The 14,532-nt window shown below is 37.4% G+C and overlaps 1 protein-coding gene across 1 annotated transcript; it reads left to right on the top strand.

Annotated features, from left to right (window-relative positions):
• Positions 1 to 281: 281 nt before the first annotated feature.
• Positions 282 to 1,924, top strand: LOC129792056 (antigen 5 like allergen Cul n 1-like). The gene has a single exon (XM_055830765.1). It carries the CDS (start codon positions 330 to 332, stop codon positions 1,101 to 1,103), a length of 774 nt encoding a protein of 257 aa, XP_055686740.1. The 5' UTR covers positions 282 to 329; the 3' UTR covers positions 1,104 to 1,924.
• The last annotated feature ends 12,608 nt before the right edge of the window (positions 1,925 to 14,532 follow it).

The following is a 14,532-nucleotide window of genomic DNA, read 5'->3' as shown; positions in this document are numbered from 1 at the left end:
TTCTTTGCCTTTCAGAGTCAACAATGCTTCTTAATTTGGTATTTTATCAAAAAATACTTTGATAAAATATTTCTAAACAACTTATTTATCAACAAATTCTTAGTTTATCAACATTTTTTGTGTGTTACCATCTCATATGAATTTATGAATTAACATTCTTGTGCATGTTGTTGGAAGCGGAATATTTTCATTACTGATTGTATGCTACACAAAATATGTTTGCTAAACGTGACCTGAAAATTAAATTAAAACAGCAATAAATCATATTTAAGAGATGATGCACATTTTGCAATGCATTTTAGTGCATTTTGTGAATCTAGTTCAGGAAGATGGTGAATATTGTTTGGAGGATCATTGCTGTTGTCCAGCTAATTGCACTAGTTGGGGTTTTGTGTGAAAAATCCGGTGATTGGTGTGAGATTGAGGAGGAATTTTGCAATGGGAAGAGTCACATTGCCTGCCAGAAGAATAAATTTCCACGTGGAGAGTGCTTTGATGTGCAAATTGTGAAGATGGATGAGCTTTTAGTGCAGGCAATCCTAGATAGGCACAACTACTACAGGAATGAAATTGCCTGCGGACGCATTGGGGGCTATCCGACAGCTTCGAAGATGCCGGTGATGGAGTGGGATGAGGAATTGGAATTCCTTGCAACGCAACATGTGCAGCATTGCAATTTTCAGCATGATGGCTGCCGCGCGTCCTACCAATACCCGCATGCTGGTCAAAATCTTGGCTTTCACGCCACAACAGGACATCTGGAGAATTTGGCCAATGTGACGCAATTCATGATTGATGAATGGTTCCAGGAATACACCCTCGTTGACCCGAGTGTTGTGGGGAAATTCGAAAAGAGTGACCTCAAAGCTGGTCACTTCACCGTGGTCGTCAATGAGGCGAATAAACGCGTGGGCTGTGGCATGATCACGTATACGTACAAAGAGGATAACCGTGTGTGGAATGCAGTCATGTTCACGTGCGATTATGCTAAAACAAACATCCTCAATTGGCCAATTTACACCGTGGGAGCCCCAACAACAGCCTGCAAGGAAATCGAGATGGTGCCCAACAAGCACTACGCGGGTCTCTGTTGTGCACCATAAGACAACATTGTGCGCATCGGCCATAAACACAAATCTTCTAATTGTTATACTAAATGATGGGGCGAGGAGGGAAATAAAATGCATTTGCATGTAAAAAGTGCACGCTCATGCCGCGCACGTCTGCTTTGTCCATCAACGCGGGTACACAGAGGGCTGACAATTTGTGTTGTAATATGTTTCAATGTTTTAGTTAGCTCATTCCTTAAAGTTTTCTTTGGTTTTTATTAAAAATTCTGTAGAGAATTCAGGAAGAATTTTGAATCTTTTTTTGTAAGAAAATCGTAAAGTTTCAAGAAATTAATAAAACGGATTTGAATAAATATTCAATTTCTTAATTTTCTATGAATTTTCAACATAACTCTTACGTATTTTCTTCAGAAGTTTAACAGTTTTTTTTTGTACGGAAAATCGCTCATTAATTGCCTTTTCAAGTCTTGTATAAAATTAATAAAAATGATAAATCAAGAAAAGTGATAAAAAATGTGCACAAAAATGGAGATAATGACGTGATCATTGTAATTGTAATTGTTGTAATTTTTACTTTGCTTAAATTCACAAAAAAATAAAATTACTTTTTTTTAAAAAAACAAATTAATAGCGTGAATGTTTTACATTAAAACTAAACAGAAAACAAAAATTGTGACGTCATTGTTTAGATTTTTAAATGAATATTCCCAAATATTCGATTTTCTTTGAAAATTTGGTGTAACTTGGAAAATATTCGTATGGAAATCCAGCGAATACTTATGTCCAGGAATATTCGCAATATATTGTCAAAGAAATAAATCAATAGAGAAACAAATAAAAGAGAGACACTGAAAGTGATTAGTGCTACACCCTTTTGTGCACATGGGGAATGGGCAATTCACTTTGAATCTTTTGCAACCAAATCTGTGGGGTTGTCTCGGCGGAATCCTCGGTTGAGTGATGCCTGGGAGTTTTACCTCCGTCCCTTCGTATGCCTTGGGTGTCCCAAAAGTCGGCTCGTTTGATTTGGTTTACAACTTTGTCGGTATGATACGCCTGTCGTAAATCTCTGATGCAGCTGGTGCTTCTTTCTCGCCCCATTCGTCCTGCAGTGGTGCGCCCGCATCATGTGAGTGCCACCAACAAGTGGTTTGCATGTGGAAAAATTTGCCCGTAGGAAAAGCGCGGGAAAATCAATGATGATTGTTTTCAACGAAAGAGAGAGGAGAGAATTACCAACCATTTGATTCTTTGGGAGATTTTTCTTATTAAAGGGCAGAAGAAGGTGCTTTTGAGGTGCACTGAAGCATGCAAGAAAGCCAAAGTATTTGGTACAAAGTAATGAGATCGGTGAAGATCAAACAAACTGACTGATTTTCTCAATTCGTCTCAACTTAAACACTCATCTGGTGAATAAAAAAAAGGTTCACTCACTCTTGGTGTGCTCTTGTTGGCCACACTGCGGAGTCCACCAATCACTCATCCAGAGGTGAATTGAAATGTAACGCCAATGTACGGGGCAAATGTAGAAAATTGACAATTTACAGCCCTTCTTGTACGATGTGGGTGGGGTGCTGCTCTTTTACAGGGAAAATCCCCCTCATGGGCTGGACAACAAAGGATCAGAATTTATTTGGCAGGTGACCTAGAAGAGAGACAAAAAGAAATGAGAATCCCTGCCCTAGGTCAACACCACTATCAACGACGACGAGGAAGTTCCCAAGAAAGATCACTCAACACTCAAAGCTACTGTCGAAGATCGTTCTTTTTTTTATGTCCTTTCTGCTTCAACTTTATGCGCCTTTTTGATCATCTATCGAGTCCCATCCATATTTCATTCCCTCCCCCCAGAACTAAAGAGCATTAACCACTCTATTTTGACTCGCACTGTGACATTTTCGTAGAAAAATGAGATCCTGCTGGCTGGGAAAAGGAGCCGCATCCTATGGATAAAGGACAGCCGACGAGCTCAAAGGCGAGACATTGTCAAAACATCCCTCTCAGGTTGACTTTTTAGAATTATCCCTTTGTTGGATTCTTTGCTATACAACACACCCTCCTCATATCCTTGAAGACAAGGCGGCAAGTACCTGTATGTGTTGTAAATTAAGGGAAAAAGAGAGGAAGAAAGGACCAAAATAATCGATTAAGTGTACCAAAAGAAAGGAGTCTGACGAATGGGGAGAAGAAATGCTGCAGGATTCGGAGGATTCGTTAAAGTTTCTCTTAAAACTTTGATTTTTGTTTAAAACTCTGAGAGAAATTGCATTAGAATCATAAGAATTAAATTAAAAGTAAGAAATTGCAATGGAGACGCCTGGTTGTCACCCGGCGCCTCCACTTTGTCAATCCATTCTTAGACAATAAAATAAATTAGAAAAAAAAGTTCTCTGTGAACCTTTCTTTGCAAGAATTAATGAGGATTGTATTGTACAAAATTGAATTTTATTGCCAATCCGTTTGAGGAGTAAATTCCGCGCGCGATGAAACCGCAAAAGAAGAAAGGCCATGCGAAAAAAATGGCAGACTCACACACAGAATATTCAAAACAAGAATGTGGTAATTAATAAACTTTATCTCCCTTGTCTGTCGTGTTTGATTCGATTTATAATTTTCGTAACAAGATAAATTTACAAACACCAATCGACGCTGCCGACTTCTTCTTTTTTTTTTACCTCCGCGCTCTTCAACCATAAAACGTCTTCGTTGCCGGTCATGTTGTCTCATTTCGCCACAATAGCAATAATTTCCATTTTATTCAATATTCATTAGGCTTTCGGCTTCTCACATGGTTTGTGCAGAAGAGAAAAAAACATTGGGGAGGCTGCGAGATGCTCCTTTTGAGGATGCGGCAAAACTTTTAGTTTATGAACCTGGCTCGCACTCCAAGTACGACGTCGCGGCTCTTCCGCTTTGATTGTGGCCCCTGGCGCAATTTCTTTCTCTCACAGAGACCCCGCGCAGAATGATGGAATCACAGCACGAACGTGGCATTCAAGTTTGCCAAATACAAAATCAAATCGGAAATCGGATCTTTGATTTTTTTTTCGTAACACTGTACCACCTACGCAATGCCATCCTCCTCCTAAACATTGCGTGAGAATCTCACGCGAGGGAAGGAGGATCTTTTTTTTGCCCAAAAAGCGACTCACAAAGACCCCAGACGCCGCAATTGCTCCACACATTTTAGGCATAGAGAAACAATCAAGTTGTCTCCCCCAGTGTTCTTTGGTCATTCCCGCTCATTGTGAACTTCTGCACAATCCCACCAAGTTTATGATTTTCAGAGTTTTCATGAAAAAAAAATCAATATGTTGAAAATTTGAATGAATTTTTCATGATTTTTTCAAAGTAAAATTTTTGTTTGTTTTCAAGGACCTGATGAAGGGGTTGAGAAGCTCAAAAGTTTAAACGAGATAATTTAAAATAATAAAATTCAAATTCAAAGAAAAAATGAACGTTAGAATTTTGAAAAAGAAAATCATTTCGAAAAAGAGGTCTTTTTAAATAAAATTTAGAGTGTACACAGAAGCTGTGCTTCTTTGAAGAAAGAATCACAGCTAAAAAGGCAAATGAAATATTTTTTAACAAACAATTTTAAATTGGGCCTTATTCAGCGACAAAGAAACTCTTGAAATTCACTTGAAATCTTGAAATTTCAGTAAGAAATTCAAAGATTTCAAGGGTTTCTTGGTCGCTGAATAAGGCCCAATTTATCAGGATCAAACTAATTTTTGAAAAAAATCCTCAATTTTTATTCTAATTTAATAAAAGGAGATTTTTTTAACCAATTTCGTGGCAGGAAACTTTAAAATCTTTCCTCAAAATTTCAAAAAATATGTAAAAATTGAAAAACCTTCTTTCTTTTATGGCAACAAGGTGATCTATGAGGTAGTTTAACGAATGATTCTCCTCCTGCGACGATCGCCACACCGAAAGATCAATAAATGTGGCAATTTGTGACATTGGTCTTGCCCCATTTTGTCTCTGCACCATAATCTCCATGAGAAACGGACAATTTATTAATCAGTGCTGATATTAATTACCACCACGTTATGGTTTCTTTTCTCTTCTTTTAATCCCATCGATGTCATGCAGAGACACGGCGGTTTGAGATCAAAAGTCTCCTATTCAAGCTTTGGCGTTTATTGCGTGATTCTCTATTGGACGCGTATTGTGTCTCTAATTAAATTCCAAATCTCTTACCCAAAGCAACTCAATTTAGCTTATTCTCTTGTGCTTTGCGCAAAGGAGGTCGTGTGCCGGGGAAATTGATAAAATTTTTCTTATTAGGAGATTTCCCTTTTTTTTATTAAAAATTTAATTATTTTCCACGCAATTCTTTTCAAAAGATCTTTACCTTTTTTGGGAAAAGTGAGATATTCAAGCAATTATTCACACAAAACACATGGAGAAGAAGAATGGTGGGACGTCCAGTGTTTGTTAGGAATGTGCGGAATTTTTGGACTGATAAAGTCCCCGCGCGCCGAAAAAAATCGTTAAAATTGTATGGGGAGTTTCAAATTTCATTGGGCTGCTTTATAAAAATTTATTTGACGGCGGCTCTTCACAGCCTCCATGGGCAATTATTGAAAAGTCTCCGTGATCTTATCTCATATGTGGGTCTCCTCTCTGTGCGCAATATAATGCTCTTTGGGGGCATCACACACAAAAGTGAAATGAATGAGTGAGGATCGGCGATTATTCAAATATTTCGGCTGTGTTTGATATTGAAACCGCGTGGTGGCGGCGTCGAGGAGCCCCCCGGAGGGCACATGGGGCAAAAGGCGGAGAGAACCACACACACGCACGCGGGAACCACGAAGAATTAAAGAAAAAAAAAAAGAATCCATCCAGCAGAGATTCTTCAGTGTTATAGGATGCGCCAATATATAGTAACATAAATAACATCTCAAATTGAGCAGTCAGGAGATTTATCGACCAACAACAATACGATATGTAAATAAATTTTTCTTATTATTAATATTGTGGGTTGATTTTGTATGTTTTTCTCCTCCCCTCCTTTTTGCTTCTTCACTTTATTTTCCCCTCATCCTGCCTATGTATAATTAAGAAGAAGGAGGAGGAGGAGGATGGGGATGAGATAAAAATGTCCAAACGGCAAAATCACACACAAGAGAGATTTAAAAGCAAAATGATCCCTAAAATTTACCGACATATACAAGCAAATTGATTATTATCATCAACACAAAGTTCTTGGACAGAAAATACCTTCTCTCATACCCCAACTCTTGCTCACATCTTTGCTGATGTTCGTCGGAGGAGATTGTGATCTTATAGGCTGGGGGTATATCTCTCACTCCTTTGGGAAATCCAACGCAATGGTTCTAAGAAATGAATAAGAATTTGATTGTTGCGTGTTTAACAGATATTGGTCGAAAAAATTGTAAATTCTCATTCAAAAATTAAATTACATTAAATGGGGTGAATAGGACTGGCTATATTAGGGTTTAGTAAAGTTCTAAATTGCTCCGAAAATGTTAGAATTAAAAAGAAGTTTACTTTTAAGACCTTTTAAGAATTTATTTGAGAATTTATCTCGATGGAGTTGCCTGGTTGAACAAGAGAAAATTCTCCAGTGGGGGCGCCAGGTAGTCATTACATCTTCCAAATTAAGTTATAAATAAATAGAAAATGTCCTGAATGTTAATGGAGCCGCCTGGTGGTTAATTTTCTTATTCCTTTAGAGAGAAAATAAATTGTTAACCAGGCGTCTCCACGGCTCAATTTCTCAAAACATTCCATTTTGACAATAAAAACGAATAATTCTAAAAGGAAAAAAATGCATTATTTTCAGGCTGTGTCTGTATTTTCTCATTCAGCATTAGAGGTAGATTTCTTGTGGTGCGGACGCATCGTTTGAAGTTGCACCTTGATTAATATCGATGATGTTGATCATATACATCTCCTGACACACCTCATCATCTTTGCGTAAGAGACACAAACATATCTACGTAGGGGAAGGGGGAGAGCTTAAGGACTATGGGGGTTGTTAAACATGAGGAAAAAATGTCAAAGAATTATTTGTCAAATACACGCAGTAAGATAGTCAAATAGGTGATGGAATGTTTTTAGAAACAAACACCCAAGGTTGAATATTTGCCTTTTCATTGGTCCTTATTTCCTCAAAAATAAAATTATGTATAATTCCTGGTACTGACAAACCTCATTTAGGCTGCATTCAGCCCTTCCGATCGGCAAGTCGACCGGTCGATGAGGAATAGACGATTGGCCGATGAGGAAGAGACGATTGGCCGATGAGGAAATGACGATCGGTAAATAGTGCAAATAATATCATTTTTTTGGTATTATTTGGCCGAATTTGCCTGAAATTCGCATTTGCTAAGACCTTATAAATATTAGCAAAGCGTTCTGTAATAGAATTTGCAAAAATAATTGATATTTAAAAAAAAAATATTCCTGTCAAAAAAGTCAGCCGATCGGAAAGTGCTGCACTTTCCGTTCGACCAATTTCGAATTTTTCGAAAATCTAAGATCGAAGTGAAGAAAAAAAAGATCGGCTGACTTTTTTGACAGGAATATTTTTTTTTAAAATATCAATTATTTTTGCAAATTCTATTACAGAACGCTTTGCTAATATTTATAAGGTCTTAGCAAATGCGAATTTCAGGCAAATTCGGCCAAATAATACCAAAAAAATGATATTATTTGCACTATTTACCGATCGTCATTTCCTCATCGGCCAATCGTCTCTTCCTCATCGGCCAATCGTCTATTCCTCATCGACCGGTCGACTTGCCGATCGGAAGGGCTGAATGCAGCCTTAGAGGGGCGTAAAAAAAGGGATATAATTCCTAAATAAATATTTAACATCGCACCCTCTGTAATGCCGTCAAAGTGGTAGAGAATTGTTCTGCAATTATTCTTATGAAAATCTTTTTAAAAAAATTAGACAAGTCCTTCACTTTTTAATAAAAGACAAAGAAAGAATTCAGCCCAAAATTTCCCACGTTTTCCTTATTCTCATTAATTCTGTGACATATGCGCGACCCATCTTTATGTGAAAAACAATCAATATAATAAAGAATTTTTATTAATGTTAGCCGCTTTTGTGAGCCAACAACATTTCCACTTTATTTGAGATTAAATCTAAACCACAAATTTATTTGCAACATCGGGGATATGTTTAATCTCCCTTGTGGAGAAATACAAATACTCAATCATGTGGCTAATCTCGACATTTCTAGTGTGATCTGTCGGGGAATTTTCTTTGATTTGTCGGTGCATTTTTCGTTTGAAAAATAAGAAAAAAAATTCACCACAAAATGATTGCTGAATTTGTGGCATTTGATTTATTTCACTTTAACCATTTCCATCAATCACAATCTATCATTCCCCAAGACATATAGTTCTTCTCCCCCAAAAGATTGCCATAAATTACCCTCTTGGGTGCTGGCTTATCGCTGAGAATCAATAAATTCTTTCTACAAATTCGTGTGAAACATTTTTTTCCGCTCACAGAGGACAAATTTTAATTTCTTCTTTTGAATTGAAGATGAGTGGAGAGAGAGATCCTCTTCATTGCCACGAGGATCTTTGAGTTCTTCTCCATCACCACCATCTACTTCTTATGTGGCTCTATACAACAAAGCGGGGGCATATGATCAAAAGAAACAACGTATAAGAAGGGATTTAGAGGAGCGAAAGAAAAATGTTCATATAATTTCCGTAATACAAAATTGGAGTGTGAATTGATGTAATTTCTCGCATCTTACCCGCAATCTCTACTTCTTTTTCTTACTCGTGATTTTTCTTGACGATAGTAGAAGATAAGTGAAAAAAAAGACACTGAAAACAACTGTTGAACTTCTTTCATCTTTCGCCGACAATGACAGTTTTTTTTTTGTTAAGTTCATCCAACCTCAATCACATTAAAAGCCGTATGCCGTGCTTATTGTCGGTGGTTGTGGAAAAAATCGTTATTATTATTATAAATATTGTAATATTGTTTCTTTTCCGCCGTCATCTTCACAATCATCCTCTTATATTGCTTCTTTTTCTCCTCTCTCTTTCTCCTCCTGTGCCCGATATTCGTCCACATAAAATAACGATGGGGATGGTGGTTAAATCAAATCTTTTTTCTTACAAAAGAATTTTTAACGCAAAGGGGCGAATTTCTACAATTTTTTTTAAAACATTACATTGCAAATAGATTATTATCTTTATATGAGGGACCGGAAGCTCTCAAAGCCACGTGAGGAAGTTTTAATGTGCCAGAAATGATGAAAAAGACAGTTTAAAAGCAAGATTTAATGAGAAAAAAATTAATTTATTTAATTCATCTGGTGGATTTGAACCTGCTAATTCACGCGTGGTAATGAAAAATCGAGACGATCTAAGCGATTGTTCTATCTGTTTATTTAAAAATCTTTAAACATAATTATAAATTAATTTTTTTAAACCCCGTTTTTTTGTGAAAATCTATATACAGCAAATCCTTACAAATTCACCCAATACGACGGTATTCTAAATTAACACACCAGGATCCCCAGCCGCACACTGTAACGGCGGCGGCGGTTTGATTTTGTATAAGCTTTGGCGGGAACGGCTTGAAAAAATATTTTTTTCCAATACTCGGCGGCGAGCGACGGTTTGATTTTATATAAGCTCCGGCACCGACGCGACGGTTTGAAAAAAAAAATTATGATTCGGCGGCGGCGGCGGCTTGAAAAATTGCATCGGCGGCCTGCTCAGGCGGCTTGAGCTTTCATCGCCTTGGAGCACTGGTTCATCCGTTACATTTTATGTTGCCATGGATGCCCCAGCAGAGATTTGCAAGATTTTGTAATTTTCCAGAGAGTTATGTAAAAAAAATCAAAAAAAAATTCTATCCGTAAGAATCAATTTCCGTTATTTAGCAGTGTTCCAGGAATGTCTATTCTGGTTCATCGGATGCATTTTATGTTGAAAAGGATGCCCCAGCAGCGATTTGCAGGATTTTGTAATTTTCCAAAGAATTATGTAAAAAAAATCAAAAAAAATTTCTATCCGTGAGAAAAATTTTCTATCCGTGAGAAAAAAATTTCTATCCGTGAGAAAAATTTTCTATCCGTGAGAATCAATTTCCGTTATTTAGCAGTGTTGCAGGAATGTATATTGTGGTTCATCCATTACATTTTATGTTGCCAAGGATGCCCTAGCAGAGATTTGCAGGATTTTGTAATTTTCCAGAGAGTTATGTAAAAAAAATCAAAAAAAAATCTATCCGTGAGAATCAATTTCTGTTATTTAGCAGTGTTCCAGGAATGTTTATTGCAGGACCCCAGCCGCACACTATACCGGCGGCGGCGGCTTGTTTGTGTATAAGCCCCGGCGGCGGCTGTTTGAAAAAAAAATTATTTTCTAAGACTTGGCAGCGGCGGCTTGAAAAATCGTATCGGCGGCTGGCTCAAGCGGCTTGAACTTTTATCGGCTGGGGGCACTGTAACACACGCACCAGCCTAAAATGAGACTTCAAATTGTCACTTAAAATTCTCAAAATGCCAGAGAAAACCCTTAACAAGATGAGAAAAAAAATAGTGAATGCCAAAATTTTATCTTAAATTCCTTTTGACATCCTTTGGCATGGAGAAGTCATCACTTTCACCCCGACATCTTCTCTCGTGGCTGCAAGTGGAGGTTCTTCTTCCGCCAAAAGAGCGGCACTCTTTGACCCAAAAGAATAATCTCGACAATTTTTCCCTCAAGAAGAGACGAAAAAGAACCCATTGAAAATCAATTTACTTTTATCATTTTCAGATTATGCCGCATTACTGCGTCTTCTTTTTTTTACGACTCTTCACAACATTTTTTATGTCACCAAATAAAAGAAACGTCCCTCTGTGGATATTTTGCTTCATCCCACAGGACATCTAGGAGGTAATTCTGAAGGGAAATTTCGTTAAATTTTTTGTTAATTTCTTGAAATAATATGGAAAATATTTTAATTTCTTATTAGAATAAATTGTCTCATATGAATGTTAACCTGCTCGAAGGTGAATTTAATATTATTTTTTGAGACAATTTTTGAATTTCTTTCATCCCTTATAACCCTTAGAAACTTTATAAGAAATCTTGCAAGTAAAAGAACATTCAAAGAGAGGACAAAACCCTCACAAACTATAAAGAGATTGTACAACAGAATGCCACCGCAGCAGGATGGATTCGTTTCGGTAGAGCTCGACTCTTTGCTTCCCATACTACGCGCGGGATGAGTTATAAAAATCCCCCATGTCAGAAGCAATTAGGAGAATCTTGGCTGAGAGTGGAGATGAAAGAAGCTGTGAGAGGTTAGCTACTGTGATACGTAAAGAATTCTTTTTTCATTGATTCAGTGTGACAAAAGCGAAAATTGAATTAATTTCATTAATTTGAATTCTATTCCAGATTAAGATTAATTTTGGCGGGAAAAACAATTATAGAAAAAATTACTTTGTAGGAAAACAATAATTTTGCAATAATTCTAAATGCGAAAAAAGAAGAATTTTCATTTTCTCATTAAAATAAAAGAGATATTACTTCAATTTTCCATCATCCACGTGCAATTATTTACTCATTTAAACGTCGCATACAACAGCAAACTTAAACGTTTCATACAATGTAATATAAAGGGTGTATATATTTATGAGAAATTATCTCATAGGCTTATTTTTCATGTTGGTGGTGATTACGAATCTAATAATAATTAATAATATAATAGATGCCATTTGAAATGAAAAATATATAACTAGCCCAACGAGCTGCCGCGCCTCGAGGTCTTTTTCGGAAAACTACAAACGAAAAAGAGAGGCGCTTTTATAGAACGCTCATTCGCATGATAATTGTGATCATACAACGTCTCTCTCTCAACTCTGTTTTCATATTAAATTATTAAATTGGCGCGGCGCAAAAGATGTGATATTAAATTGTTAAATTGCACAAATACATATGAGATTGAGTAGAAAAGGGAAGCAATTGGAATTGGGAGTTTAAAATTTCGTTGAAAATTTAAATTCTCGTGAAATGTTTCACAAAACTAAAAGAATTTTACAATAAACTTCTTTGGATTTCAAGTAAATTGGTGGAAAATGATTTTTGAGCTTTTTAGGAACTTTTTTTTTATTCCGAAAAATTCATAAGTTAGTTAAGAAATATATAAATTATCTTGAAAAAATCTCCATGGGAATTTTTCAATGAAAAGAATGAAAGATAATTAACCATTTTCTTCACTTCTCAATTAATCACCCACCTTTTTTCTGTGAAAAAGCCGCGTGCTTATATGTATTAAAAATTATATGTATGGTTAATGAACAAAATACAGGTAGCGCTATTAACTCAAGCTGCGAAACTGGCCCCATGATCGATTCATGGAAAATTGTCATTGATTTTTTTTTACCGATCACGACTCTACCTCTAGGATTTTTTCCTCTCGTGGCTTCTTTGCTGCTGCTGCTGCAATTTACCACGGCACCGAAAGAAGATCGCAACGTGTGGTGGAAGACTGAAAATTGCGTGAATAAAGCGATCGAAAGGAGAGAGAGCCGCGCGTGATTACTTTTTTCCCGCCAAAGCCATAGGGAAATGGTCTTTCTCGCCCCATCTCATTCCAATTTTCTTCTCTTGCTGTCTTTTTCTCAACGAACACACAGGCCCAGCTCTCTAGTGTGTAAGTGTGTTGTGTAGCAACGTACAAGACGATTGTGTAGTTAAAAAACGATATCATCACTGGGGCACACGCCATTGGTGAGATCAAAGGTGCCGCATGGATCTGCGGTTGCCGAAGAAATTGAGTGCAGAGATCGTGTGAGAAACGAGTGAGGGAGATAGCAGCATTGGGCTGGAGAGGTGAGGATTGCATTAGGTTGAGTGCATGAATGTACGAGGAAACGAGAAAATCTATGTAGAGAAGAAAATGCGCTTAAAAGTGATCTTTTTTCCCCCACAACGACTGATCATTTGTGATTTGTTGCCATTGTCGCTCGACCTTCTCCACTGTAAAGAATCTCCTTGTCGGCAGCAATGTGATCTTCCCCACTTTTAGGTAGATGAAAACTAATCCGCGGAAGAAGCCTTAGAGACTACTTAATATTTTTTTTTTATTAAAGAAAAGATGAAGAAAATAAAAAAATCAAAGCGTCGCGATCCCAATGCCAAAACGATCAATCTCCATGGCATCCTCATCACACCAGGGGGAGTCTGACAACGCACGAAAATGGTTGCCGGCACAATTGTGGTTGAGATGCGCGCGGTGAGGCTTCCTTCGGTGGTTGGATGGGGCAAAACGCGCGCCAAAATGGGACAGTCGTATCCGACGAGATCGGTGAGCGCGAATGAGGGAAAGCACTCCATTTGTCGGTGCGCCTTTGCGAGCGGCTCAGTTCAAAAGAGCTGTTGTTTACATAATAGTGGTCTTTTGATACGGAAACAATAGAGTGGCAAGATGAAAGGTGCCGACCGGTAACAGCTGTACGAATCTTTTTCCACATCAATATAATATAATACGTGATCGTAGCACATATACGGACCCCCTCTTGTGCTCTCTCACTCGCACCCATCACCTTGCACCACAGTAGGGGAGACCGGGGTAAAAATAGTCAATTTGCATAAATCCTTATCTGCAGGATTCCCCAAGGGCAAGAAAATTTCCTCGATAGGTCATTCTTATAGGAAATTTCCTTGCCTACAACTTTGTCTCAGACCACTTTTCTCTATCACCACGGGAAATATGAGTTTTCGAGCTTTTCCTGAACCCTTCCGCTTCTGACTTTTTTTAAACGCGGCGGGTAAATATAGTCACCAGTTGGCTAAATAAAGTCGGTTGAATTTTCCGGCATTTCCAATGATTTTCCACCTGAGAGATTGATAGTAGTTGATAGCTAAACTTCTCACCTTTTGATTCGCGACAAGGAATTTCACTTTTATACGCACTAAAACAGAGAATTTTGCGATTTTCTCAAACACGCCATTTTGCAACAAATGAATAGAAAATATGCCAAAAATTTCGATCTCCCATATGATTTACATGGGATGACTAGATCTACCCCAAGGGGTATGTTTTGATTCAAAAAATTGTAGAGAAAAATCATTAAAAGTTAATGAAAAATACACCTTGGCCACGTTTTCTGCACTAACCAAGGTAGTGAGAAAAATTATCAGATTGGAAAATTGCTGAAGGAAAACTTCGGAAAACGCGTTTTTCTCAATACGCAAAAGTTTGGGAAATGGGCCAAAAATCTATTTTCATTTTTAACTCCTAAAGTACAGATCGCATAACCTCCAAATTACTGTCAAAAATTATAGGTTGGTAGGGCTTTCCACCAGAATTTTTTCCGATTTTTCCGATTAATAACTTCGGAGAAATTGGCATTTGAAAATTCGAAAATGACTATTTTTACCCCGGTCTCCCCTACAATCGAAAATATCAAAGAAAAAAAAACGAGGATCATTTGATACCATACATACA

The sequence above is a fragment of the Lutzomyia longipalpis genome, chromosome 3 (genome assembly GCF_024334085.1).
Source record: "Lutzomyia longipalpis isolate SR_M1_2022 chromosome 3, ASM2433408v1".
In the NCBI taxonomy this organism is placed as follows: domain Eukaryota; kingdom Metazoa; phylum Arthropoda; class Insecta; order Diptera; family Psychodidae; genus Lutzomyia; species Lutzomyia longipalpis.
This window is presented reverse-complemented; position numbering and strand designations above follow the sequence as displayed.

Excerpts from the sequence above, each read along its gene's own strand:
- LOC129792056 (XM_055830765.1), top strand. The coding sequence starts at position 330 with ATGGTGAATATTGTTTGGAGGATCATTGCTGTTGTCCAGCTAATTGCA.